This window comes from Heliangelus exortis, chromosome 20, assembly GCF_036169615.1.
Source record: "Heliangelus exortis chromosome 20, bHelExo1.hap1, whole genome shotgun sequence".
Lineage (NCBI taxonomy): Eukaryota > Metazoa > Chordata > Aves > Apodiformes > Trochilidae > Heliangelus > Heliangelus exortis.
The window spans coordinates 952,354-978,033 of record NC_092441.1 but is presented as its reverse complement, the minus strand read 5'-3'; the positions used below and the strand labels follow the sequence as shown (position 1 = coordinate 978,033).

The window sequence follows — 25,680 nt, the reverse complement described above, 5'->3', positions numbered from 1 at the left end:
GCTCTGGCTCTCACGGTTGGGTACATGGCTGAGGAGCTGCTGCCCATCAGCCCAGGGGGCTGGGGAGCCACAACCTGTGCTGGGAATCAGATGCTCCCTCAGTTCCCACCCAGGGGAAGGCTGCTCCCATGGAAAGCCCTCTCCTCCTTCCAAGGAGCCATCACTCTTGGGCTGCGGCAGGTGAGACAGCCCAGGGCCACGCTCAGCACCTGCATGCCACCCACCTCCCCATCCTCTAACACAGCCCTGTGGGTACATTTTTGAAGAGGAAGGCAGACATTGGATGTTTTAGGTGGTCACTCCCCTGGTCTGGGGAAGAAAATCAGCAGCTGAGCATGGAAAAGTGAGTAACTATCAGCAAAACAGCCCCAGCAGCATCACCTCACCAGCACGGGGGAACCACGGGCACCTTCCCAACCCCAGGGCATGAACTGGGGTTTTACAGCTCAGGATCTTGACTAAGTGCAGTGCTTGGAGCTTGGGAAAGCTGTCTGCAGTGGGGACAAGAGAGGAACCACTCACCCTTCTGGATGATCTTCTGGGCTTGCTTCCTGACCCGAGCATTGCGCAGAAACCGCCACTCCCTCTCCTTGCGGATCTGGCTCTCCAGGTCATGCTCTTCTGGGATCTTTCATGATTTTAGCATAATCACAACACAAAACAACAGTGACCATCAAAACTCCATGAACTACCTTTGCAACACATCTTAGCCTGACATGCATGTGCTGCTAAGACCCTAATTCTTTAGGGTCTCCAGGCAGTAAATGCAGTAACTAGAGGAGCTCATGGGACCTCATGTTATTAAATACTTGAGCATCTTGCTGACCTGAATCTTCCCCACCAGCTGGAATCTCTTCCCTTTTCCTTTTCTGGTCCTGTATTTTGCTTTGTCTGAGTCATTTCCCCAAGGTGAATGTCATGGGGTCTCTGAGGAGCCACACACTTCCAGACCACCCACTGCTGTGCCACCTCAGATGGGCTGGTGAGGGATTTCCTTCTACTGTTCCCCAGACAACACAACCCCTCTGCTCCCTGAACAGTGCACACCAGAAGTTGGTGCAAGACAGATTACTCTGCTTAAGACTTTTCAGCTGAAAAGCATCACGCAGCAATTCTGAGATTAGAGAACACAGCTTTGATACAGACAGAAAGCTCAGAATACATTAAGATCTTCCTTTCATTGCTAATGAAAGACTGCAGGCCAAAAAAGGCATTACTTTATTTTCAAATCCCCAAGATACTCAAGTTCCCAACATCCTCTTTACAGGTAAAGGCACTTGCTTCAGTTTCCCACACCAGAACTGGATACGAGAAAATGCTGTCCCTGGGTCACCTTGGTCTGATTACACACACAAACTTCCACCCAAATCTGAAGTGTGGCCTGGAGCAGCACACTGATCTAGTTTAATATATTTATTCACACTCTGTAGCCCCTGGGCCAGGGCCTCAGCTTTCCTGCAGAACGTGTCCTGTGGGCAGGGAACAGCTCTGGACTCTGCACCCAGACTCCTGGCAGCTCCTGCCAGGGACTTGGGAAGTTGAGGTGCTGCTCTGAGCATCAGGCAGAGCTCAGGTGTTCCTGCCCTGCATCAAAGCACAGGATCAAAGGGAATGGTCTCCTATGATCTCATCCCCAAAACCACTGCAGGAGTTATGCATCATGGCTCTTCTATTTAACATTAGGTTATCCAAGGTTAGTAACACCACTGCTCTGGAACCAGCCTTGGAGAAATGAAGGAGCTGAGATAAAGGACTCCAATTTAGCTTCTTCTGGTGAAGGAAATGATGGCTGTTCCAAAAGAAGGAACTCTTGGAGAAAGGGGACATAAAAGACAAAGACCTTTTGCTCCTTCCCCATTGCTCACACACACACTTATTTTCCTTGAAGTACTTAAATCGCCCATTACCATTACATACACTGACTTCAAAATGCACTACACCTTGGGAACTACTACTACTGAGCTGAATTTCTGCTTCTTTAAATTAAATAAAAAATGAGAAACCCACCCTCACCTTTCCTCCTGGCAAAAAAAAAAAAGCACCACTATTTCCATTTTTCAAGAGTACAACAGCTACAAGAAAGGCAGTGACAAATGACTGATAATGTAAAGCAATAAACAAACCTAAGATAAAGTACATCAAAGGAGATTCAAGAGCTGAGATATTACACCTTAATGAAAATCCAGCCTCTACAGGAATAAATTAGAGGCAGACCTGAAAGGTTGGGGGAAGAGAAAGGAAGGAGCAGGATGGGAAGCCCTCCTGCAGGCACCCAGCAGCTTGCACAGCTCAGGACTAAGCAGCAGGCAGCTGGTGCCTGAGCACAGCACTCTGCATTCCAGCAGATAAAGCATATCAGATTAAAGGAGGTGCTGGGCTTTTCAGGTTTGAAGAAAAATAACTTAACCCCTCCACAGAGGCAGAGCACAGGCAGCTGCTTTTATCATCTGCTCTCAGTAATGCAGATTCCTCCCTCCTGTTCCTCAGCAGTCTCTGCAGCATGGTCACATCCACGTGGCAGGTCACGGTGCAACCCAGCCCCTTGCAGTGGGAGAGCACTGAGGGCACATGTTAAAGTCTTGGCTTTGGTACAGTTGACACAACCAACCATCCTGTCTGTGCCAAAGGCTCTCAGACAGGGGATGTCATCACCCTGGAATTCATCAGGGAGGTTCCTGCAAAGACACTTCTGCCAGGAGCTGTGTGTCCAGTGGCTTCACAGCTGGGATCACAGCAGAAAATGCCCAAAATGCACACACTGAGCACCAGATACTCCCTTGAGGTGTCTCCACTTCTGATCCAGACTCTGGGGCTCACCAGTCCCACAGTTATCAGTCAGCTGTTGGATGCTGGTTGGAATTTGGTGAATAAGCAAGTTAAAAAGAGAAAGTGTCAGGGTCTGAGCCTGCATAGAAAGAAACTTGGCACGAGTCTGCAATACTGTGGAAGGGTCATGGAGCTCTGAGAGAAGAAAGACACCAAGAATAATGCAGAAAAATCCCTGTGGGTCCTTCCAAAGTGTCATCAGAGAGTAAAGGTACAATACCTTTAATGAAATAAACTCTGTTGAACTCAACTTATCCTTAAAAACTGTTGCAGTTACCTAACCTGGCAGAGATACCAGTTCAGTTAACCGTGACACAAGCAACTTGTGTCTTTTTGCTGAACAGGTAAGGGTTTGATCAACCAAGTAGAAAGAGTCAGAGCATTCAGGAGAAATGCAATCCAATCCTTTCCTCCTGTGCCCATTGCCTGCAGGACAGAGCCCTGTGGATGGTTCTGGCAGGAGGGACCAATCATCTCTGAAAATATGAACCCCCCAGAACACATCATGAGGAATCTTCTGGTGACAAACATAGGAGCACACAAGGATGATGTGTAGTAGAGAGCCCTGACCTCTAGCTCAGCTGCTGCTGTCTGGAAAACCAGAAATTTCTATTCAAAGGAACTATTTAGGCTCATCATTCACAACTTTGTCTCTCTCCCATTCAAGCATCAGAAAGTTTTAGTGAGGAGCAGCTCGGTTTTGGCTGTTCTCAGTTCTCCCAGCAGAGCTCCCTGAGGGACCTGGAAGCTGTGAGCAGTGCTGCTGGAGGAGGGTGCTGACATGCCACCCATTCCTGGCCTCCCAGAGCTTCCACTCCAGCAGAAACCAATCATGATGCCAACACCTCCCCCCAAACGGTGTCATCTGAAAAGCAGGGAAGTTTTTCTTCTTTCACACTCCATCTCCTTCTTGACATGGAAGTCTGCATCCGGGGGGAGCAGGGAAGATTCAGCAGATGGCTCCAGGAGTCAGCTCAGTTCCTCTCTGGTTGCTGTCTCTGCAGCAGCCACGGGGAAGGCTCAGGCTCAGGCTCACTGCTCCACCAGGACTTTGAGCAGCGGCCAAGACAAGGCACAGAAATGAAGGCAGGGATTTAGGATTCCTTATGTAATTCTCACCTTCCAGGATCCTTACCAGCTCCTGCTTGCATGTTCTGCCAGTCCTGGAAATAACAGATGCTGGCTCCTTGACTCAGGGCTTCCTGACAGCTGGCAGCCAGGCTTTCCTGTGCCACTCTGGCCAAGACTGCCTGTGGTTTGCAGAACAGCCTTTTGCCACCAGAGTTTTCAGGAAGAGGAAAGACTTCCGTAGAGATCAGAGCTGGGGTAGGTATCTGTTTTTCCTGGCACACTGAGAATTCACAATGCAGTATTTTCTTTCTCCATTTGTTTGATTAGATAATCAATAAATCAAATTTGGTGTGATGGCTTGAAACGGAGCCAGCGATTTACACTGGAAATTAATCCCTCAATCTTTCCAGTGAAAGCATTCTCAGAGCAAGATCTATGAAGCAAAACTAAATTCATAAATTAAATATGACTAATATGCACTCACAGTCATTTTATGTTTATTCATTACAGGAACAGTTGTCTTGTCTTTCCCTGTTTATGATGGTAGGCAGCATCTCCAAATGAAGCATTGGAATTAAATATCAACGTCATTTTTCTCCATCAGTACTCAGAAGATTTTTACCCTTTGCCTTTTTCATGAGGCTGAAGCTCCCAAAAGGCAGCAGCCACCAGCCAGGGCTGTTTGTTCCTAGCCACTGCAGGAACAGTGATCCCAGGAAAGGAGCACCCTATGGAAACCAACCCCAAGTCACTGGGGGGCCTGTCCTCCCTGGCTACACCAGCAGCAAAATCCAGAAACACCAGAGAAAGCTCTTGCAGAGGGACTTCTCCCCATCCCTTGCAAACACTCCACCCACTCTAGTGACAGAATTGCAGAGAATTCCCTGCTAGTGCAGCATCACACACAACCTCTTCTCCAACCCTCTACTCACCCTTTTAAAGCTGCTTTACAGAAGTAATGGGGAAATCAATTCCTTGTTTCATTTAGAACACACAATTTCATCCTGCTCAAACTTTACCTAAAACATTGCTCAGAAACCCCCCCGGGCAGTGGGTGTTTCCAAAGGAAAACACTTGGGCAGCTATTACAGGACCCAGGGCTCTGCTGCTGGCTGCTCCTAGCAGAGCCCAGTGCAGGCTGCTGATGCACATGGAGTACTAACCCCATCTACACACAGCTCCTGCCCCTGACTGGCTGCCTACCATGATTTATTTTATTAATAAACACCCCCCTCATCCCTGGGAAAAGCTTCCCTTAGAAAGCAGACAAATGTTTTTAATACGAGCTAAGAAATGGAACAACATCCTCCTCCTGTTCTCTCTTCTAGACTTGAATCGAGGCCCTGCAACTCCTTGGTAAGAGAAAACCCTGATCCAAAGCCTGACCAAACCCCACAGATCACACACACGTCCTGATGCATTCTTCTGCTACCACTACCAGGAGACAGCTAATTTCACTAGCAGCTGAGGAAGTGTCAGGCAATCACTTTCCCATCCACTCTTTCCTCCTGGTGATTCTCTAAAGGAATCAAAGCTACACAGAAGCTGGCTGCCAGGTAACTGGTTTTCTGAGATCCTTAAACTTGGGGGCAATCACCTCACCTCAGCAAGCAATTTCCCATGCCTAGAGACTGGAAGGAGAGGTGACGGATGGCTCAGTGGCAACTCTTGGGATGAGAGTTGCCCCATAAAGTGCACAATTTCTTCATTATTGAGATTAAAATGTCAGCAGCTGGATACAAACGTCAGCTGCTGAGCTGCTCAGGTAATGGCATTAACATAGGCTGTGCATTATTATTCACAGAAATTGCAATACCTCCAAGAATTTAAGCTGGAAGTTCTGTTACAGTTTGTGGTGCTCGACTCCCAGGGCACCTGGAGCTTTGCCTTATCCTGTTTGCTTACAATAAAGTGAGATTTACTGCTCGGTTTATTTCAGACTTAAAATTGAAACCTGATCTTTGGCTAAAAGATTCTGGGAAATTAATGGTTTCTGCTTCCAGTCACTGACAATCTCTGTCCACCTCTTAAGAGCTCTTATTCCTAGCACAAGGCTTCAGCCTGTCTCTCATTTCACATAACACCAGCTTGGTTACCAGCACACACTCGTTGAGATCTCAGATTCTGTCATTACTACCCTCATTTTTTTCCAAAATAGGACTCCCTTTTTACAAAACACACTAAAAAACCCACAATGATGCTTCCAAGAGTTCCCCCAGCAGTCATGCCACTGCCCATTCATTTCCACTTGCTCCTTTTTAAGTTAAAGGCACCTATAGTAGGTGCCTGTTTCTTTCCAAGCACAGAGGTCCCACAGCTCCCTGGAGCAGCAGGATGCCAGGCAGCCCATTCCTGTCCCTGCTCACACTGGAGGGAAAGGAAGGGAAAAAGAGCTGGGAAAGCCACTCGCCTGTGCTCAGGACAGCAGCACTTTCCAAGAGCTGAAGTGCTGGGATACAGAAAGCATGGGCAGAGATAACAAGGAATTTACCTTCATGACTGGCTGAGCAAAATACTTGGCACTCCAGTCACAAAACCCAGTCTGCACTGTAGCTGAAATGAAACTTTTGTGTCCAACAGCATCATCAGCATCGTCAGCAGTCTGTGCAGAGAGAGAGAGAGAGCAGGGTTAACACAGCCCTCCCATCCCCCTAGGGCACCCCAGCCTGCCTTCAGCACCCCACGGGGCAGGAAAACACTCAAACACATTGCCAAGGATAGGAAATTGTTACACTGAGGTGTAAGGCATTGTATTAACTATTCTTAAATGTGTAAATTTCCTCACTGGCACAAGACATAATTAAATAATGCTGTACAAATCAGGACTGGAAGGTCAATGTATCATCAACATGGTGAGTTTTCTGGTCTCCCAAGCATCTGGCATGAAAAACAGTGGAGCAGTGAAGGTGCATTAACACAAAGCACAGTGGGACACAGCCTCACATCAAGGACAGACATGGATTGAATAACTGTTATAAAGCACAAGGCATTTAAAAAGAAAACAAAGACAACTCCATTCAACGAGGTTTTATCCTTTTTTTCAGAAACACAATCCAGAGCAGTGCAGCCATCCCGCTGGAGTAGTAAAGGTTTTCCTGCTAATGCTTCAACATAATTTGTTTTGTAATCACACAGAGGAATTGTCTCTCCACCTCTGGAAGCTTCTGTAAGATCACTCATCAAAGGAAGGCAGAAATGCCAATTTATGTGAGAGGCAGAAGCAGACACAAACTATTGCCAGATGGCTGAATCCTGAAGAACACTCTCCACTGGTAAATTCAGTCTCTATTCCAGGTGATGGCCACAAGCACACCTGAGTGTGCCTGCACTCAACCCTACTCATCTGATGTGACTCATTTGAAGGTGACATTAAGAATCCTTTGCACATACCAAAATCTGACTGATTGCTCTACTTGGCACCACATCAATCCTTCATCCTGCTGTAAATGGAAAAATGCCCAGTACTCAATGACTGTCTTTAGAAAGCTAAAATGTATGCAAAATCCTTGCTGGCTTGCAAGGAGGAGTCACTGCTTGTCCTCCCACAGGTCCCACCAGCTCTTGACTGATGAGCTCTCTTCCAGCAGGGTGACCTGTAACAAGCTTTGGTTTTCCCAGCCTGGGTTCCCATCCTCCCTTGTTCACAGTGAAAATGGGCTGCCAAGAGCCTGGGGGGGTACAGGCTGTTGGAAAAAAGGGGAATATTCCAGTGCAAAAGTACCTATTAGTGTCTCGAGAAGAATCTTTTCTCCTCAGTCCCTGCTTTGCTGAGTTTATGAGAAAGAAACTTCTGAGGGTCACAGATCTGACTCTGAATTATCACTCCGGCAGACAAATGTTTATGAAAGAATAAACAATCAGCTCTAATTAAACATTTCTTAGTAGCAGCAGAAGTGAGTAATGCCCTATCAAAAGCTATGAAACAGAATTTATCCTGAAGAAAAAAACCTAATCATTTTTATGTTATTGGCTGGAAGAAGCCAACCTGGAGTTAGCAGCAGGGAGAGGAGAACAAGAGATGTACAGAAATAAAATACAAAGAGCAGAAAGTGTAACAAAACCCAGGGGAGCAGAGATCTGAAAGGAAAATCTCTTTACCTGTTCTGGCCCTTTGTCAAACATTTTTCTTGTCCTGGGGAACTGGTGGGAGTGGGGGGTGTACTGAACCCCCACGTTGCCAACATTGGCAGGTCTTACAGCTGTGATGTCCCGACTGACTGGTTGTTTTGTCACATCATTTGTCAGGCTGGAGCTGCTTGTACTCGTGGTTGGAGGTGACCCTCTAAGGATTAAAAAAAGAGGGAAAGGATTTAGATGGCACTGGACATGAGCCTTACCCTCCCTGTCTGAGCCACTGAGAGGTGTGCCCTGACACCTGGTATGTCTCAGTGAGCTGTGATCCTGATGTGTTCTCCATCTTTGACAATCCACCTGCTTTTTTTTTTCTGAACTGAAGGCAGTTCCAGGCTCCCTCTCACAGGAGGAGCACAGCACTGCCCACCAAACACGAAAGGCAGAGGACAACACCAACTACATCATCCCCCGTGCCACTGCCTTCACTCTCACTTGGGAACTACACCAGCTTTTCCCTTCTTTCTCTTTTGTAAAATTTGCATTTCACTGCTGTGCTTCCTCTACAAAAAGAGAACAAAGCAAAAGCAGCCGACCCTCTGAGCGTGGTGGCAGGCAGAGCACCCAAACCCACTGGGGTGGGAGTGCTGGAGCTTACCCCACTTGGTGGATGTGCATGCCCTTGTTGGTGGGGCTGGCAGGGGCAGACTGGGTCAGCGAGGAGGTGTCGAGGATGCGCTGGGGACGAGCGTTTACTGTTGCCTAGAGAGAAGAGACAGGGGAGTCCTCAACAGCCAGGACTGCACAGCAGCAGCCAGAGTTGTTTGTTATCTGATGGAATTGCACACCCGGGGCTCACGGAAGTTATGCTGCTATCAGCCTGCGTTTAAAAATGTATATGGAAAAAAGCCCCAGACCAGTTCCCAACACACACGATGATTTTACTGCTGTTGTGGCCAGAAAGCACTTACCAGAAAGTGCTCTTCTGCTACTTACAGGGAAATGGCTTCAACCAGCACATCAGCCCTTTCCCACACTGCAGCCTACACCACCTCCTGCCCCAGGCAGGCAGAGAGCCCAGGGCTGCCCTGCCAGCAACCTCCCCATCACCCAGGAATGGCCTCTGGAGAGCAGATGGGGCTAGGGCAGCTGATCAACCACGAGGATGGAAAGAAGGAAGAAACAATTTAGCCACTAGTGACATTTTATTATTCAATACTGGTTTTAATTAGTCGCAGAAGGCTCAGTTTTAAGATTCTTGCAGTCAGGTGTCTGCCACCTGAAATGGGTCAGGTCACCTCATTTCACAGCAGAGGGACAAGGTCAGCTAGTGATAATTTGCTGAAGGGGTAGACAGAGAGCTGAGGATGGAAGACAGCCTTCCTGGGCCTGGGAAAAATAAAAAAGCAATTTCTTTTCTGAAGTAGTGAGTGGAGCCTGGGCTGCAGTTCAGGGACACAACAGTGTTTAGCTGGAGGCAGCAGCTCCCCATTTCCTGGGGATTTGTCCTCTGCCAGTCAAATCACTTCTTTTCAGGAGGAGAAAAAGTAATTTATAATTCTGCAAATTGCAAATTTTCAACTCCAGGTTGAAAAAAAAAAAAAAAAGGAAAGCCTGAACCAAGGCCTAATGTCGTGGAGGAGGAATAACTCCTGGGATAACTCAGCCTCCAGCCTCCCATTTAAAGCAGCTGGATGAATCAATCTGGGAGGAAGTGAACTTCCCTTAATTAATTGTGATTTCAAAGTCTTAAAAGGCCAGCCTTGCTTACTGGGTCCTTTTTGTTTGTTTTGGTACAGGCAAAAAGCGTGTTTGGGATTTTTTAACAGATCAGGCAGGGAATGGGAGTTGTACCATTCCAATCTGCATCAGAAATATAAATCACACCGCAGCAGCAATGTGCAGGAACCAAGGGTGTGGAGTCAGCCCATGAAATAAACCAACATATTTCCACCCAGGAAGCCTGCTCAGCTCTGCAGCCCACTCACCGGCTGCTCGGAAAGACATCGCCCTATTTAGAGTCCACTGGAGCTCTCGGGCAGACAAAGATCCAGATTCATGGCTCCATCAGAAAACCAGAATAGGAACCATCTCACTTGAAAACAAAAATTCACACAGTGCCTTGCAAATAAGTATTTTACAAATGCAGACTCTCCAAGCGGACTCCTGCACAGTCATAAAACTCACAGGACTGGTCCTGTGCCTTCCTGCAGAGGATTAAGAAGTGTACTGATAATGACTTTGTAATGCTCCCCAGCAGCACTGCTCCTGTCTGATCACCCTGTGACACGACTAACATCTGCCTGGCACAAAATATGGTTAAAAATCACGAAGGCTTAAAGCACAGAGCTTGGGAATATTTTGAGGTTAAACATTCAATTCACCAAACCCAAAGATGCAGCGAGGGGTTCCCACCCAAAAGTGTAAGCCCAGGGCTGATTCGGTCAGGTCTTTCAGCTCAGAAGCCAAACAGAACCAGAAGTTGTACAAATCACCACATTTAGTTCAGTGGTGTTAATATCAGAAAACTTCAACTGACCAAGTTCCAGAATGAAGCCTCTTGCTCCCTGAAGATTGTATTTACTGACACAGAAGGATTTAAAACTGCTTTACTTTACCTGAAGCAGTACTTTTCTCTAGGCAAGAAAATTGACTTTTGTTTTTATTCAGTATCAATTCAAACACCAAAGTGGGCAATGTGCAGGTTGCACATACTCGGGAGGAGCAAAGGGCCCATGGGCAGCACTGAGGCTGCTCCCCCCACGGAAACCTCTCAGGATACAGCCAGCAAAAATGTAATTGTTCCTGATTTGTATCACATATCAGACAAGTCTGGTAATCAGAGCTCACATGGCAGACACGGAGCTAAGGCTGGAAATCCTGGCAGCAGGGCTCTCAGTGGGAGCTTTGTCCATAATTAAATTAATAAAGGCCAGATCATAACCCAGAACCTGAAGCCTTAACTTCCATTTGGATGGGCTGTTGATAGGAATTTTGTTTTTTTAAATAAAGCCTTTTTAGGAGCTACCTATGCCAGGTGGCACTGGCAAAAGCAAAGCTCAGAGTGTCAGAAGTGCCCAGCAGTTAACTCACTACATAGGCAGCTGCCTGAACTGCCAGACAAGTTGCAGATTTAAATACATTCCTGATGGATCTTATGGATAAGGCAGAGAAGAGCAGGTAAATTTTGTTCACTGAAGCATCCCCAAAATAAAAATACTTGTATATGGGAATGCTTCTTTTATTATTTTGCAAAACCATTTGAAAAGCCATTGCCTTAGGAAGCCAGGGACTGAGCAGCTGCCTGAGCAGCAGAGGGAGATGCATGATACCCATCCACTTCAGTTTTTGGACTCCATTCAGTACCAAGACATTTAGGCCCAAACTTGTCAGAATCAACACCGAAGGTACCACACTGGTGATAATATTCACTACAGACATCACAAGATAATGACCAGAACTGCAGCTGGTTAAGCAGCCCCACAGCAGAGCTCGAGAAGCCATCTGCAGGGCACAGCAGCAGCTGGGTGGGTACTGCTGCCACCAGCAAGGGAGTGAGGCCTGGGGAAATATTTAAGGCTGGAAAAGCAGATCCAGTTCCTCCTCATATCCCTTTTAATCCCATATTAGAAGTAACATTCTGTTTTGCAAAGAGCCTTCCAAAAATACAAAGCTGAAATAGTTTCATGCATCTATGGCAGAGAGCAGGGAATTTTTCACCTTTTCCTTTGCTTGTTCACCTCAGTTTGGCCTCTCCAGCCTGGCAGTGATTTGTTTGACACTTGAATCATCAGGGAAAGGCTGACCTTAGTGCCCACACTGCCAAAATAATTCTCTATCCCAAACCCCAGACTGTACCACTCACTGGCATGGCTACTTTAAACAAACAGAAGAGTTGAAATAAGAAACTGTTTTCTCAATAGAAAATCAGATTTCAAAGCAAGGGATCTCTCAGGCATCGGGATGGCAGTGCACAATGCTGGCATCTCTTACTGCAACTTTAGCTGAGAAGCCTGAGGCTGCAGACCCAGGATTATATTCACAGTCCTGGGCAGTAAGAGAGGTCACCTGGCATTGCAATGGCTCATGGGCTGGATGCTAGAGCAACTAGAAAGCAGGTGGGAAGGGTTGTTCTGAGAGCTTCCCCACACCCCCCACTGGGGTGGAGAAGAGGGGAGGCAGATGGTGAGAAGATGTTCTGGGGTGGCCTGGTGCTTGGTTCCAGGTGGAAGGTGAAGCTTCTACAGCTCCCCAGGCTGGAGATTCTGAATCAGCAGTGGTGGCAGCCTCCAGGGACATCTTGTCACCCTTGGAGGATGAGATGTGATGAGGATGGTGGTTTAGGCAGGTTAGGCCTGGGTTGAAGAGGTGAGGAGTGGGGTGTCTGCATGCTGACTCACATGTACTAGTTCACCTGGGCTGGAGAGCCGTTGTGGCTTCAGTCTGCAGGCCAGTCCCACTTGCATAATCTAAATCAGTTTGCAAAGGGATAATTTAATGAAGGATATTTGAGGTTTCTCCCAGGGACCGATCTAGATAAGAAGACTTCAAAACAAGACCTACTGTCTAAAGTCTGTACTGAATTTATACCCTAAACCAATCCCAGGCCCTCCCCCATTTATTTATTTTACCTGATCAAGAGTTCATATGAGTGTTTACGATCTTGGAACATTAAAAGTTCCTTCTGCAATAGATCCAGACTGAACTAGGACCACTTACCAGAGCCCTCTGATGGATCTGTTCAGTTCAGTCTGCCTATGCTTTGCCTAAGCATGAGAAGAATTCACATACAAAAGCCTGAGGGACACACACCAGCACCCAGAGACATACCTTGTAGGCAATACTGTTGAGAACTTTCATAGCCAAGTCAGAGACATCAGGATAGGGGTCAGCAGCTAAGTGAAGGAGCACTCTCCAAATCTGGGTATAAACACTGTTGAAACTCACACCTAAAATAATAAAAAAACCAAAACAAAAAACACAGTCCCATAGCACATGACAATCCATCAACTCAAACTCTTTGATCTTATGTGAGAAAATTCATTAGAACTCCAAACATCAGGGTGAAATCTATGAAAACATCAAGAGAAGAGCTCAAAACACCCTATGTGGGCATTTTATCTCTATTTTGTCTTCTTTGTGAACTCTGTCAGTGCTTGTAAACTGAAGAGAGGGAAAGCAAAATAAATTAAAGGCTACCTAAAAAAGCCTCAGTCAAACCGCAAGTTTTCCAGGCTCCTGAAGTAAATAAACTGAAAAGGCAAAATGGAAGATCAGATAATGTCTTTGGAGCTTCTGAGATAAAGTACTAAACAGTATAAAAGCACAGTTACTGGATTATATTTTTATGGTTATTTTTATTGCTGTTTTAAGTATTAATACTCAGCTTGAATGTTCAGGGTTTTATATATTCTACAAGTTTACTGAACATCTAGATGTTAAAAATGAAGCTTTAGGACCTGCACCTTTGCAAAGCAGGAAATCTTTCCTATTGACATCTGTATCAATTCCTCAATGGCCAATTTGTTATTTAATGAGAATTTCTGCCATTTGGTATGTCAGCAGAAGGGACTGACAGATTCAAAGTACAAATCAAATTAATAAGCATTTGCAACAAGTCACAAAACTCTGTGAACATTTTATTGTGCTGCTGTTAGGCAAATCTTCAGTTTGTTATTTTTTCTTCTACCCTTACAGTGTCTCATAGCTGTAACACTTGTTTGGGAGTTGAGCCATTTGCACAATATTAAAGCAGTTGCACTTACAAAACAAAAGGAACTAAAAAGGGGTTTCAGATGAATCACAATCAGTGGCAAATGACAGACCAAGCTGTTACTGCTTTTCCTTTCGTGTTTCTGGAGGCACCTAAATATAAAGTGTTGAGTTAGGAAGAAAGGGTTCCTTGGTCAACAAGCAGCCTCTCACCTTGGGTAGCTGCTACACCTGACACTCAAAGGGGCAGAAAATAGGCTTGGAAAATAGTCCAGAGCTGAACTCTGGCTGGAGAGGAGGAGCACACGGGAATAAGCTTCAGGAGTACACACTGCTGCTCTTCACATGCTGCCTGTGTTAGCCAAAGGAACCTTTCTTCTGCCAGAAAAATTCCCCAGCATGTGACAAAGCATTCTGCAAAATGGAAAGGCAATAACCTAACTCCATGCTCTCATCTGACCAGCAAAGAAAAGGGTCTCTTGCTCAGCTGACACGTGAAGGATTTTCCAAGTGGTGTCTGTGTGCAGAGTTCCCCTGCAGCTGAATCTGAACTGTCCAAGACAGGGGAGATGAGATCCCAGCTCAGGGTTGGGCTTTGGCCTTACCAGCCACCAGCAGCTCTCATTCCCGTGGATAAATAAAGAAACTGTCAATATGCAATGAAGTGAGTCTCTGCTTGGAAGAGGCTGAGGCCAGAGGATGGTGATACAACACTTCTATGTCTAATCCATGCTTCCGTTTAGGTTTTATTTCTGAAATTGCCATGTTGATCCTGGATGCCTCTATTACCAGCGAAAGAGAAGGAGGAGGGGGAAGGAGAAAGAGCAGGAGAGACAAAGTGCTACAAGCTGAGAGGAAGAAAAGTCCCAGCTGCTGGAGCAGCCAGGTAATGTCATCTGAGGTCTGCGCAGAGCTCTACCTCCCACAGTCAGCTCTGTGCCACAACTTACATAAGGACTGACGGGAAATCGGAACGGCTTTTTCTCTTTTAAAGCCCTTGAAAGAGAGTAAAAGCAGAGGGAGAGAAAGGGAGAGCAGGAGGGTACCCATCAGATTTTCCAGTGTCTCTGATAACCACCTCACTCGTGACGCAGTTGCGAAGAAAAAGCCCAGTGACATTTTTAATACATCTCAGCGTTGTAAAAAAAACCCCAAATCTAAACCAGAACTGCAGCAGTGTGACTCCTCATTCACTCAGCAGCCTTTGAAAAGAACAGAGGGAATTTCTACAAAGGCATCTGGGGCTCAGAGCTGGTGCTGGAAGGACTGCTCCTTTCTTCTGCCATCCCCCCCAGCCCCTCTGAGCGCCGAGCACTGCGGTGACTCCATCAGGCACACGTCTGACACAGCTCCTTGTGAAACCCTGGGCACCCAGGCAGTGGGATAATGGAAGGCAGCAGAGGTGGCAGGAGGAGCAGCAGCTTGATGTCATGTAATGGACTAAAATGCAGAAAATATCCACGAGATGCAAACAAAGAGCCGAGCAAGAGGTACGGGGTGTTAATCTAAGCAGACAGCTCTGTAATTAGTCAGACTGATTCAAAGCCAGTTAAATGGACCTTGCAGTATAGATTTATGTTTACAAAATTATTCCTCTCCACTAAGACTGTCAAGAATAAATTGCCTGCCTTTACTGACGACTTTGATTTTCTTTGCATATGCATAACTCTTAGATCAATGTAACAGCAAGCACCAGCAGGGGCCCTGAGGAAGGGACCTGGCAGAGGACCTGCAGCAGGGTCACCAAGTACACGAGGGGTAGAACCACACTGGATGCAAAAAAGAATGCTAATGTTTTCACTTATTCTTTTGTTTTGCCAGGCTGTGACAGGCTTTCTTTCTAATCCCTTGTAAAAATGACTGCAGTGACTGTAAGCTTCCATCTCCAGAAGAAGGTGCAGTTCCCTCCCCACCCAACACAGCAGCAAAATCTGGCCAATAGCTGCACCAGCCCTTGGCCTGAGACAGCTCCTGTGCAGGGTGAGTTTGGGGCCAGCAGAACATGGAACAGACAGCTGGAATGTTCCAGACTGAACGGGACCCGAGGACTCAGGGATCTGCCTCCCATCCACGCTGATCCCACCTGCTTTGTAAAGGTGGATCCCACAAGTGTCTCCTCTTGCTGTGAGTGACACAAAAGGTCCTGAGAGAGCTACTTGACTGAAGAGAACACCTGAAAGCCTAATTGCTCTCTGACCTGTACTTCAACAAGTGTGGCAGGCAGCCTGTTCCCTAGGGGAACAGCAAAGCAGGGTTCCTGTGCAGCCCTGGCTGCAAGCTGGTCTCTGCATGGCCGTGCAGAGGGGCTCCTGCACACTCCAGGCTCTGAGACAAAGCACAGGATTTCCTGTGTTTCAGCAGAAATCAGGAGAGGCTCATTAGGAAAAAGGCCATTCCCTCAGAGCATTCCCCTGGCCCAGGGCTGTCATAGCCAACAGGAGAGCAGCCCACCACGACCAGCCCCATCTCAAGCTTCCACTTCCAAAACTCACTCAGATCCCTGTATTTTGCTCCTATGCAAGTTACTATTTATAAATACTGCTGGTTGACTGGTTCTCATCATGTCTGTGCGTTTAAATCCATTGCCCAGTGACAGAGCAGGAGGCTCTGCCTGTCACAACTCTCACTGCTGTGTGCTGTGCTGTCCACCTACGCCTCCTGCTCTCCTCACCCCCTCTGCAGTGACCTCCTGCAGCTCTTCAGGACAGACCCTGTGACGTGGCAAAGAGTTTTCTGTCCCCAGCCTCTCCTGCTGGAAAAGAGAACTATTCCCCTGCATTTAATCGCTCTAAGATTTATTTTCCTCCTTCTTTGATCATTCTTTAATATAATCTCTCCAGCAATGCTCTCTGTAGAACAAAGACTTTAATCATGCAGTTCAGATGTGAATAATCAGCCTCACGGTATGCAAACCCCCATCTTAGTTCCTTCTCTTTTCCTGTCTTACAATTAAACTAAACAGAAAATTTCCAGGACACCAAGATTAATGACTAGTTGCATGGAAAAAGCAGCAGGGCTCAGCTTCCCATCCAAACTGATGTCTTTGTTGACTAACCAAAAACTACCTCTTGCCAGCTTGAAAATCTGGGCCAGAAATAAATGTATCTTCTGGTAACAGGACTGTCTGGCCAAGGAACAGTCTGCCAGAAAATAGCACACCTAGGCTGAAGTACCTGTTGCTTTTGGAGAGGGGCACTGCATGGGGCATTTGGGCTGTAGTTAGCTAAGAAGCTCTTGTAAAATGGCACGAGAAGGAACAGAGAGGTTTTCCTCAAGTTTACAGGAAGAAGTACATCATATGATGTTGCCATGTAAGTAAAGTGGATAGACAGACCCAGAGTAACCCCTCCAGCATCCTGTTCCTAAAACTGCAAGAGAGGAGGAAAGTCCTGAGCATCACTGGATCACCACAGGGAATGCAGAAGACAGAACACAGAACTAAACTGCTGTTGAAAATTCCTACTTTCCATATTACAGCCTACATTTCTGCTTTGGTTTGAGTCTACCAGGGTGTCCAAAGCATCCTTTTTTCTGCTCTGCCTTGTCTTAAATATTTGGCAGAGTCATTATTGCAGAGCCAAATCACCACTACTGCTTCCCAAAGCCACAGAGAAGAGCAAAACATTTCTTCAGAGAAGACAAATCCATTGCCCAAGTGGACTCCTCTCCGAGTTCCCCCTCCCCTGCTTGCTGCACAGCTCCATTTAGTTGTACACAAACATTGTAAAGCAAGGGGGTAATGTGAGCCTGGGCTGGCTGCAGCACTACTGAGGGGGGCTGGAGCTGACAGCATCTCAGAAGCTCCTTCCTTGGGGAGCAGGAGAGAACAGGCTGGGAGATGGTGAATCTTCAGCAGGAATGAAAAGAGCCCAGTGCTCAGCAGCAAATGCTGAAGGTAATGGGATTCTGTGTGAGTTATGAATTTTAAACACTTCTATAAGCTCAGTTGTTTCCAGCTGGATATGAGCTCTTCCAATGGAATAGGAATGAGGGAGGCTTTGGAGAAATGCTCTTTTCTGTTCTCCTAGGTCTCCCTCACTCATCTCTAGATTCTTTTCCAACTATGCTGAGACACACATCAGCCACCATCAGACAGGCACAAGCTTGCACTGGTGCAAACTCCAGTTCTAGCCTGAGACGATAAGAGGGAGAGGAATATCCTAACATCCCTGCCATGCTTTTTGAAGACTCAGTTTCATCACCTACAGTCAAATTGATCACCTACAAAGGAATTGATCAAGTTTCTAGTGAATGCATGGCTTTAAACTGCGACAGGGGCTCAGGAGTTACAACCCCAGGAGACCATTCCAAACGCCAGCTCCTTCTGCATTTTGTCTGTGACACTGTCCCTCGAAGGTTTAGATCTTTTTTATGTCCTATTTTGACAATGTGCACATAAACCTGCATAGGAGATGAGCTGGGTAAGGCTTCCTAGTCTGTTCTGTACAGAAACACAGCCACACAAGAAACAACCAGGGGAAGGAGTCAAAGCCAGTGTGCTCACCAGCTGTCCCTGGGACAGGGAGTCCTTGCTCTCATTCCCTAGGAGCTGAAGTGAATGTGAAATTCCCGGGCATCCCACATTTCTGTGCTCCCATTCTGGACAGGACTGCTGCTTGTGGCAGGGATGTGTACACCTCAAGCCAACAGCTCTCACTTCCAGTCCCTCCATCAGAGGGAAGGAACTCTGCTCTGCAGGTCTCCCATCCAAACACAAGAGGAGCACTTCTAGTATTAGGAGAAATTTTGCTGGAGTAAGATCTGCAGGAGCTAAGATCCAAACTTTCCACAAAAGCTGCTGTGGGCGTGTGAAGAAAGGGGACACCAAAGAAAGGGTAAGAGAGCCTCTACTCACCTATCAGTGAATTCAGAGAAGAGTAAGAGCTGACTCGTCTCATCTTGTCAATAGTCTCAAAGGACAGGATATACTCTTCATTCTCAGGGCTGCCCAAGGTGCTGCTGGCACTGCTGCTGGTGCTGAGATTCCCAGGAGAAAATGCAACAGAGCTTCCAGCTGCCAAAAGCAAAGGGGCAGATGCTGAAACAAGAACTGCTGAAAGAAGTTTCTACATACTTTTTCTAAAAGGAAAGAACTTTTTCTAAATCCTGCAACACTCAGTGAAGGTGCAGGCAAATCCACAGCATCCCCTTTCAAACTTTAAACACAGAGTAAGCATTAAGGGGTCAAAAAGGATTCAGTTAAGAATCCATGTTAGGAAGTTGAAAGGCACCTTTTTGGCCCCCAAACACTCAGAAAAATCAATACTAATGATCAGAAAATTGAAACTGATTTTGAGGGGGGTTCTAACCTTAGCCCTTGGAGCTGGGCTGAAGTGTTAGTTTCAGCTCACACTGACTTGCAGAGGAAGCCTGCAGAAGAAGGGGGGAAAGGACAGGCAAAAAGAAATGAAAGAACTCTGAAGTCTCTTACATTCTTCATTCAGGCTGAGGTTCTGCAGGGACTTGTTGAGGTTCCTAGCTGTGGTAACTGCTCGGATGTTCCCATAGGAGCTGACGGAGCGCAGCCTCGGTGTGCACGGACCATCCCGCACTGGGGTCAAACTCCCACCCTCTGGGGAGGCAAAATTCAGCAATTCAAGATGTAACTGAAGTGATCACAGCCTTTTGGGTATTTTATGGCAAACACATAACTAAAAATGCTACCAGCATGAACAGAATGTAGGCAGTACCCCTTGGAAGGAGGACCACGTGTCTCTGCTCTGTGGACTGTGGCTGTGCTGACCCGTGTGAGCTGAGCCTTGCCAGTGTCTGCAGAGCACCCAAGGAGGAATGATGACTGTGCTGGGACACTGCCCAGATATGGGCCTAGGACAGGCTGCTACAGCAGACACCATTTAGTAGGCATCCTTGACAGGCTTCAGTCTGCTTCTGCTCATTAAAACTCTGGTAAATTTTCTCATTATAACGAGTCGTGAAAATTCTGGTTTCCTGACCAAATTTCAGGTCTAGTTTAAACTCATACTTTGCCCATGACCTGGATTCTTGTAACTTCCCAAACTTCTCATTTTCATTCCTGAGTGCACAAAAAGGCTGCAAAACAACTACTTTAATTCACTGAAGTAGCAGTGGTGGGGCCAAGGCTTCCAGAGCATTCTCCTCACAAATACCTGTGGAGCCTTTTGGATAAGGAGAAGCAGGACATAAACTTCATGCAATGTTTATTCCCTGCAGCAAAAAGGGCCAAACAAGGAGAATCTTATTTTCCAATATGTTTTAGTTATCCAGACAACAGGAACGTTAAACATTGCAGAGACAGAACATGCTCCTGTCTCCAAGTTTCCATTGCAATAATCCCATTATTCTTCAAGATTTCCAGTGCACCTAGCAGCTAAAGCAAATATGAGGTTAGCAACAGTTTCACCAGGGCTTTTCAGTCCTCAAATAAAGCAATAGACAAAGCAAAAGGGATGGGACATAGCACAGGCACAGAAAAAAGTTATTTGCTGCTTCTTGGCTGGTGCTTTAGAGTATCAAAGAACATTTGTGGTTCATTGCTGGGTGGTGAGGCTTCTCATCAGGTCAGTGTGACACTGAAGTTTCAGATATAACTTGAGGGGGGAAAAAAAAAAAAGTCTGTTAAGGCTGTGCACTGCCTTGAAAAATATACTTCACTCTTGATCTGAAGGGAATTCCTCTGAATCTGACAGGGTGTTCAGTCTCTAGAGCTTGTGGGTGAGCTATAGCCCTGTTTTAGATGGAGACTCAGAGGAGGATGCATTTTCCAGTGCAATATATTTTAGTGCTAAGCAGACATTAGAGCTACCCACCAAGTCACTCAACTCTGTAGCACTGGTGGGCTTTGATAAATCTCGTTGTGTTGGGCAAACTCCTTAAATAAAACTTCCCAAGTGCTTTCAGGCTGGACATTTCCTGCCCACACAAACACCCACCTGTAGCTGCTGGGGAAGGGAGAGGGTAATTCTTCTCCTCTTCCATGAACTGCAAGGCAACGGTGCAGAAATTGCTCTCATACTGAACCACCAGGTGACTTAAAGCCACCACCAGCTCCTATGGAAAGAGCAGAAGAAAGAAGCAGTTCATGGTTACATAGGTGAGGAACAACAGACCAAAGCGAAGCACAGAGCCATATGGTCATTTTTGTTGAAATTTTTGGGTGGCCATCCAGACTAATGCTTCTCCTCTCACTTCACAGGGAGGAACTGAAGATGAACTTGAGAACCCAAATTACCAGCGTGGGGTGGGGAGGGCAGAGGAGGTGAAGTTCAGACCCACAGTCAGGCACCACTTGCTACACCCTTGGCAACAGCAGAGAGGAGAGGTGGAGAGCTGGCTTTGGTTGCTGTTCAGGGGACTAATCTCCAAAAGAGAGATTTATGACTCTCACAGAGCCTATAGTATGACATGCAGTTCTCCCTTGAATTAAACTGATTAAATGCTGCAACGAGACAACGAGAATTAATCCTCACAATTCTGGTGACAACTGTCAGGGTGTTGATGTTGCAGCGAAGTAAACACAAGCATTAGGAAGGACCCTTAAGTATGCACATCAAGAACAATCCAGAATGTCAGAAGCTATTTACTGTGCTATTGATATCGTGCATCAGAAATTGCCATTCTCCAAAACCTGGAGAATTACTTTGAAACCGTCAGTCATCCCTCCTTGTGGTTTCTAAAAGCAGCAAAATCTTTCCACTGAACAGAGCTCTCATGTTCCCTCCACCTCTCTTCCTCCTCCTCCTCCTCCTCCTCCTCCCCTAAGACTGCCACATACTCCACGTTTCTAGCAACACTAGATGCTATTTTATTTAAAACCTGAGATCCTGTAATGTAATCTATGGCAATCATAACAGTAATCAACAGAAGAGCACTAGTAGAGGAGTAGTCCAGCAAGATTTCTCAGTGTTTTGTGCCCCTGAAAAATGCTTCAGTGTAATTGCTCTCCTTCTCTAGCCCTGTCTTCACTCTCTCTTTAAATTGAAAAAATCACCCCAACAAACCAGAATGTAAAAACTTCCACAAACCCCTGAGATTGTTACTCCTGTTTCAGACATTTGCTTAGCAGAATCCACAAGCTAAATCAGAGGCCCACTGATAAGCAGCAGTAATATTTTGATCTGAACCACAATCTTGCCAACACCTGGACACCATAACATTCTGCACTTCCCTCGTGTTAGCCCTGCCAGCAAGCTCCTTTCTGCAGTCACTGAACTCTACTGTGTGCATGCAAAAGGGCAAATGGATCAAACAGCAGCCCCAGTGCCTGCCCTGAGGCTCTGAGCTGCAGTTCTCACCAGTGTTGTCATGGCTTCTCAGCAGGAACTGAAGTGAAAAGCCTTCATGATGGAGCAGAGACTTGCAAATGAGTCAAATCCACTGAAATGTCTATTAAATAACGCAGGCTCTGGTGAGGCATGGCACAGAGCCCACCCCCACCAGCCCTCCCAGCCTTCCCCCACCTTTCTGACCATGGGGCTCCCATCGTTGATGAGCTGGGCCAGCATCATGGCCACGTTGTGATCGATGGTGGTGGAGTGATCCGTGCGTTCCGCCGAGTTCCCCACAAACGTTCCCAGTGCAAAGACTGCAGCACAGCGAACCTGGGAGACACAAACATTCATTATTATTTTCCTCCTGTTCCCAGCCCAAAGTTTGCCAGTTGAATTTTTTTTTTTTACCGCCACAAATGGCACCTCAGGAAACCTGGAGTACTGTGTCAGGTAAATTGGGAGGGTTAAAGGGAAGCCCATGGAGAGTAAAACGCAAAACAGATTCAGCAAAGCACTGAGTTTTAAGTATTCACAGGTGCAGGAGTATGTTCAATTTCCCAGAATACTCCGTGACCTCCCCATGGGTGATTTTTCCAGTTGATGTTACCTAGAATATTAATTAACAGGAATAAGGTAGACAGGGAGTTACTGTTGGGATGTGAAGCTCTTTAGCAAGAATGCTGAACTACAGTCTCCAGGTAAGGGCTTACAGAAAGGTAGAAAATGATGGAAAAATAGAAAAGGAGAAAACACAGCAGCTCAAATTGGGGTAAACTGTGCCAGATCACACAAAGAAGGGAGGGGTCCATGGGTTTGGTCATCTTACAGCTGCCTGGGCAGAGTGGTGGGGACACGGTGCCACCTGTGCTAATGTGCAGGGATTAAAGATGAGATTCCCCAACTTGTAAAGTGGGGGAAAGATAGGGCTGAAGAAAGGAGGTGGAGGATGCAGGACAGACAGACTGAATGCAAAGGGGAATCTCATCTTTAATCCCTGCACATTAGCACAGGTGTTTATCTCCAGGCTCACTTCTCCCACACACGATGCAGTTTCACTGGGGTCTGACATGCTCTGTCAATCACAGTCAGGTTCTGCTCAAGAATTGCTTCTCTCTTGGAGAGTTTGTCACAAAGGTAGAACACTTCAAGATGTATTTTCACACATACCAGGAGGAGAACAGTTTCCATACTTGGACAAAAAGGGTACAGGGATTTTTGCAACACACAGCAAGCTTTGGGACCACATTTTTAACAGGCTTCTGACAAGCAAATGAAACCCATGGTGCTTCCTCACTCTGGTGCCAATATCCTAGGGCTGTGCAAAATCCCTCTGCTTTCCTTTGGTTTGCAGGACCATCATTTGCACCAACTTGAAGAACCAGCAATCAGATCCTTCTCTGACCCAGCACACAATCATGAAGCTCCTGAAGATCCTGGTTTTGTAAGTATTTCTGTAGCCCTCTGCCAGAATTTTGACAATTCAACTGGCGTTTACTGAAAAAATTGGATTTTTACCTCTGGGATTGGATCCGAGAGGAGACTGTAGAGCTTTTCATGAGCACTGTCTCTCACACCACACCACCTGGCTGAGTCAAAGTTCTGCCAAATCCGTCCTAAACAAATGGCCACCCACTGACGCAGAAGAGGATGTGGATCATTCAGCTGCTCCAGGCAAATAGCAATCAGGTTTCCTTGAAGGCAAGCTTCCTAAAACACAAATCAATGCAATTTATTTTGGACAACAGCTTCCCACCTCATCATCAAAAAAGATGATTATTTCTGAAACAGACAGGAAATCGAAAGAAAATAATTATTTGGTGGTTAGATACTGATTTTGTTAGAAAATACTATTTGGAAGCAGTATGAAGGGGAAGTCAGCTACAAGCTGTCATAGCCAGTTAAACAGTTGAGCACTAGAAATGCTTCCTGTAATGTATAAAGACTTTTTGCCTGATTGGAAATATTCCTTGCACCTGTCAGAGCCCCAAGGTTTATGGCTCTCTCCACACACCCTTCCCAAGATTTTTATCACAAACATCAAGTTCCCACTTGACAGGAACCAGGCACAATTTCTCTACCAGCCCATCAGTGTGCTGCCCACAGGGGTAGATGAACACTTTGTGTCCTTAACCTCCACACTCAGGTGCCAGGTACCTCTCTTTTTTTGTCACACTTCCAGGCCAATTTCTTTTTATCCACACAAAAATAATGTAAAGCAATCTTCTATGTCAGTTTTCCAGCTCAGGGTTGCACCTTAATGCAAGCCAGGACACTTACACCAAAGTAAAGACCCAACACAGAGGAGATGTAGGAGAGAATGAAGGGAAAAGGATGCTGGGACTCACCTGCCCAGTGTTGTAGTTGTTAACAATTACAGCCAGGATAAAAGCTGTCATGGTCCTGTGTTCAGCCTTAAAACAACATACAACTACTTGTTAGCTGGAGAACAAGTCAGAGAACAGCCACATCCTGTGCTTTCTGAAACATCACATTATTCTAACTGCACTTTGTATCCCATTAAAAGCACAGGAGAGGGAAAGCAAGCCAGAATTCCTTGTCATCCAGTCCTGTTGTTATTAGTCACACTTGAGACCCAGCCACCAGCCCCCTTCCCTGTCAGCACTGAGTAACCTGCCCTGATAGAACTCCAACTGGTGTTGGGTTTGGCTGCTTGCAGCACACGAGCTGGCAGGAGGAGTTTTCACTCCCTGGTCACTGCAGCAGAGCTGTGTGTGTCACAGAGATGGAGGTGGGGAGCAGCCCAACGTAAGCACCAACAGCATCACAGCAGCCACAGAGCAGCTCAGAGAAGCTAAGCAAATGCTACCAGAGCCTGAGTAAAGATGACTTGTCCTTACTGGCATATAGGGATCTGCCAGAACTGAAAGGAAATACTTGTGCCCGTTGTCCTTCACAAGGTCAGCTTGGCATGACTGAAAAATGAGAGAAAGAAAAACCACAATGAGCACTATAACACAACAATATTTTTTCCCTCCAATGATGTATGAATATTTCATGCCTTAATCATTTTTCTCAAATCACATTTTCATTTGAGAAGCAAAACAAAGCACAAGCCCTCCACCAGGGCAGGAGCCAGACACCCTGTGGGATCAGGGTGGGCAGGGGGAGCAGCGTGGGGGGTGAGGAGCCCCCTGACCCCTCAGCACGACTGCTACGGGGCCACCTTTCACCTGAGGGCTGCTCCTGGAACTGCTGCTCATGATAAACCCAGCACGTGCTGCTCTTACAGGGGCCCAGTGAGCCAGTAAACCTGTGAGGGCAGGGGGTGGAGAAGGAACTACTCACTGTTTAGATATTTATTCTTTACATTCTGTCCAATCCCCCACCCAGGCAGGGTTTGATTTTGACAGGAAGATTTCAGGTCATCTACACAAACAGCTGCTCTGTTATTTAGCCAAATACTAACGTGTAATAAATCCTTACAGCAGCAACACGTTGTAGCAGCATCTCCTACTACACACAACCCACAGCTGCAGAGTAACTCCCCTGCCTGGAGGAAACAGGAGGTTTTCCTGGGGTAGCACCAGCAGTGAAGCACATCGTGTACACCTGGCCTTGCTAACACACAAGCTCAGGCTTCAGGTTGACATATTAGGGTCAAACTGGAAGAATTGGTACTACAAGAGTGAAAACCAAAGGAGGGAAATTCTGACTTGGCAACCCCTTCCCCTGTGGCTGTGGCTCTGTGCCTCATGCCAGAGACAGCAGCATCGATTTTTTATCAGGCATA

General features: G+C 46.5%; 1 protein-coding gene across 3 annotated transcripts in view; it reads right to left on the bottom strand.

The window, feature by feature from the left end:
* RPTOR (regulatory associated protein of MTOR complex 1) overlaps nt 1-25,680 on the bottom strand; it is a 111,326-nt gene that overhangs the window by 22,203 nt on the left and 63,443 nt on the right. For 2 of the 3 annotated variants that reach the window (XM_071764697.1, XM_071764699.1), the window contains exons 14-25: nt 24,788-24,862; nt 24,275-24,340; nt 23,445-23,636; nt 22,119-22,259; nt 20,592-20,709; nt 19,112-19,252; nt 18,536-18,694; nt 12,799-12,917; nt 8,627-8,730; nt 7,996-8,179; nt 6,389-6,499; nt 523-628 (exon numbers count right to left, since the gene is read on the bottom strand). In XM_071764697.1, the coding sequence (XP_071620798.1) occupies nt 523-628; nt 6,389-6,499; nt 7,996-8,179; nt 8,627-8,730; nt 12,799-12,917; nt 18,536-18,694; nt 19,112-19,252; nt 20,592-20,709; nt 22,119-22,259; nt 23,445-23,636; nt 24,275-24,340; nt 24,788-24,862 (1,516 nt within the window). The remainder of the gene's footprint in view (nt 1-522; nt 629-6,388; nt 6,500-7,995; nt 8,180-8,626; nt 8,731-12,798; nt 12,918-18,535; nt 18,695-19,111; nt 19,253-20,591; nt 20,710-22,118; nt 22,260-23,444; nt 23,637-24,274; nt 24,341-24,787; nt 24,863-25,680) is intronic. The other variant, XM_071764700.1, reaches the window with a different exon arrangement.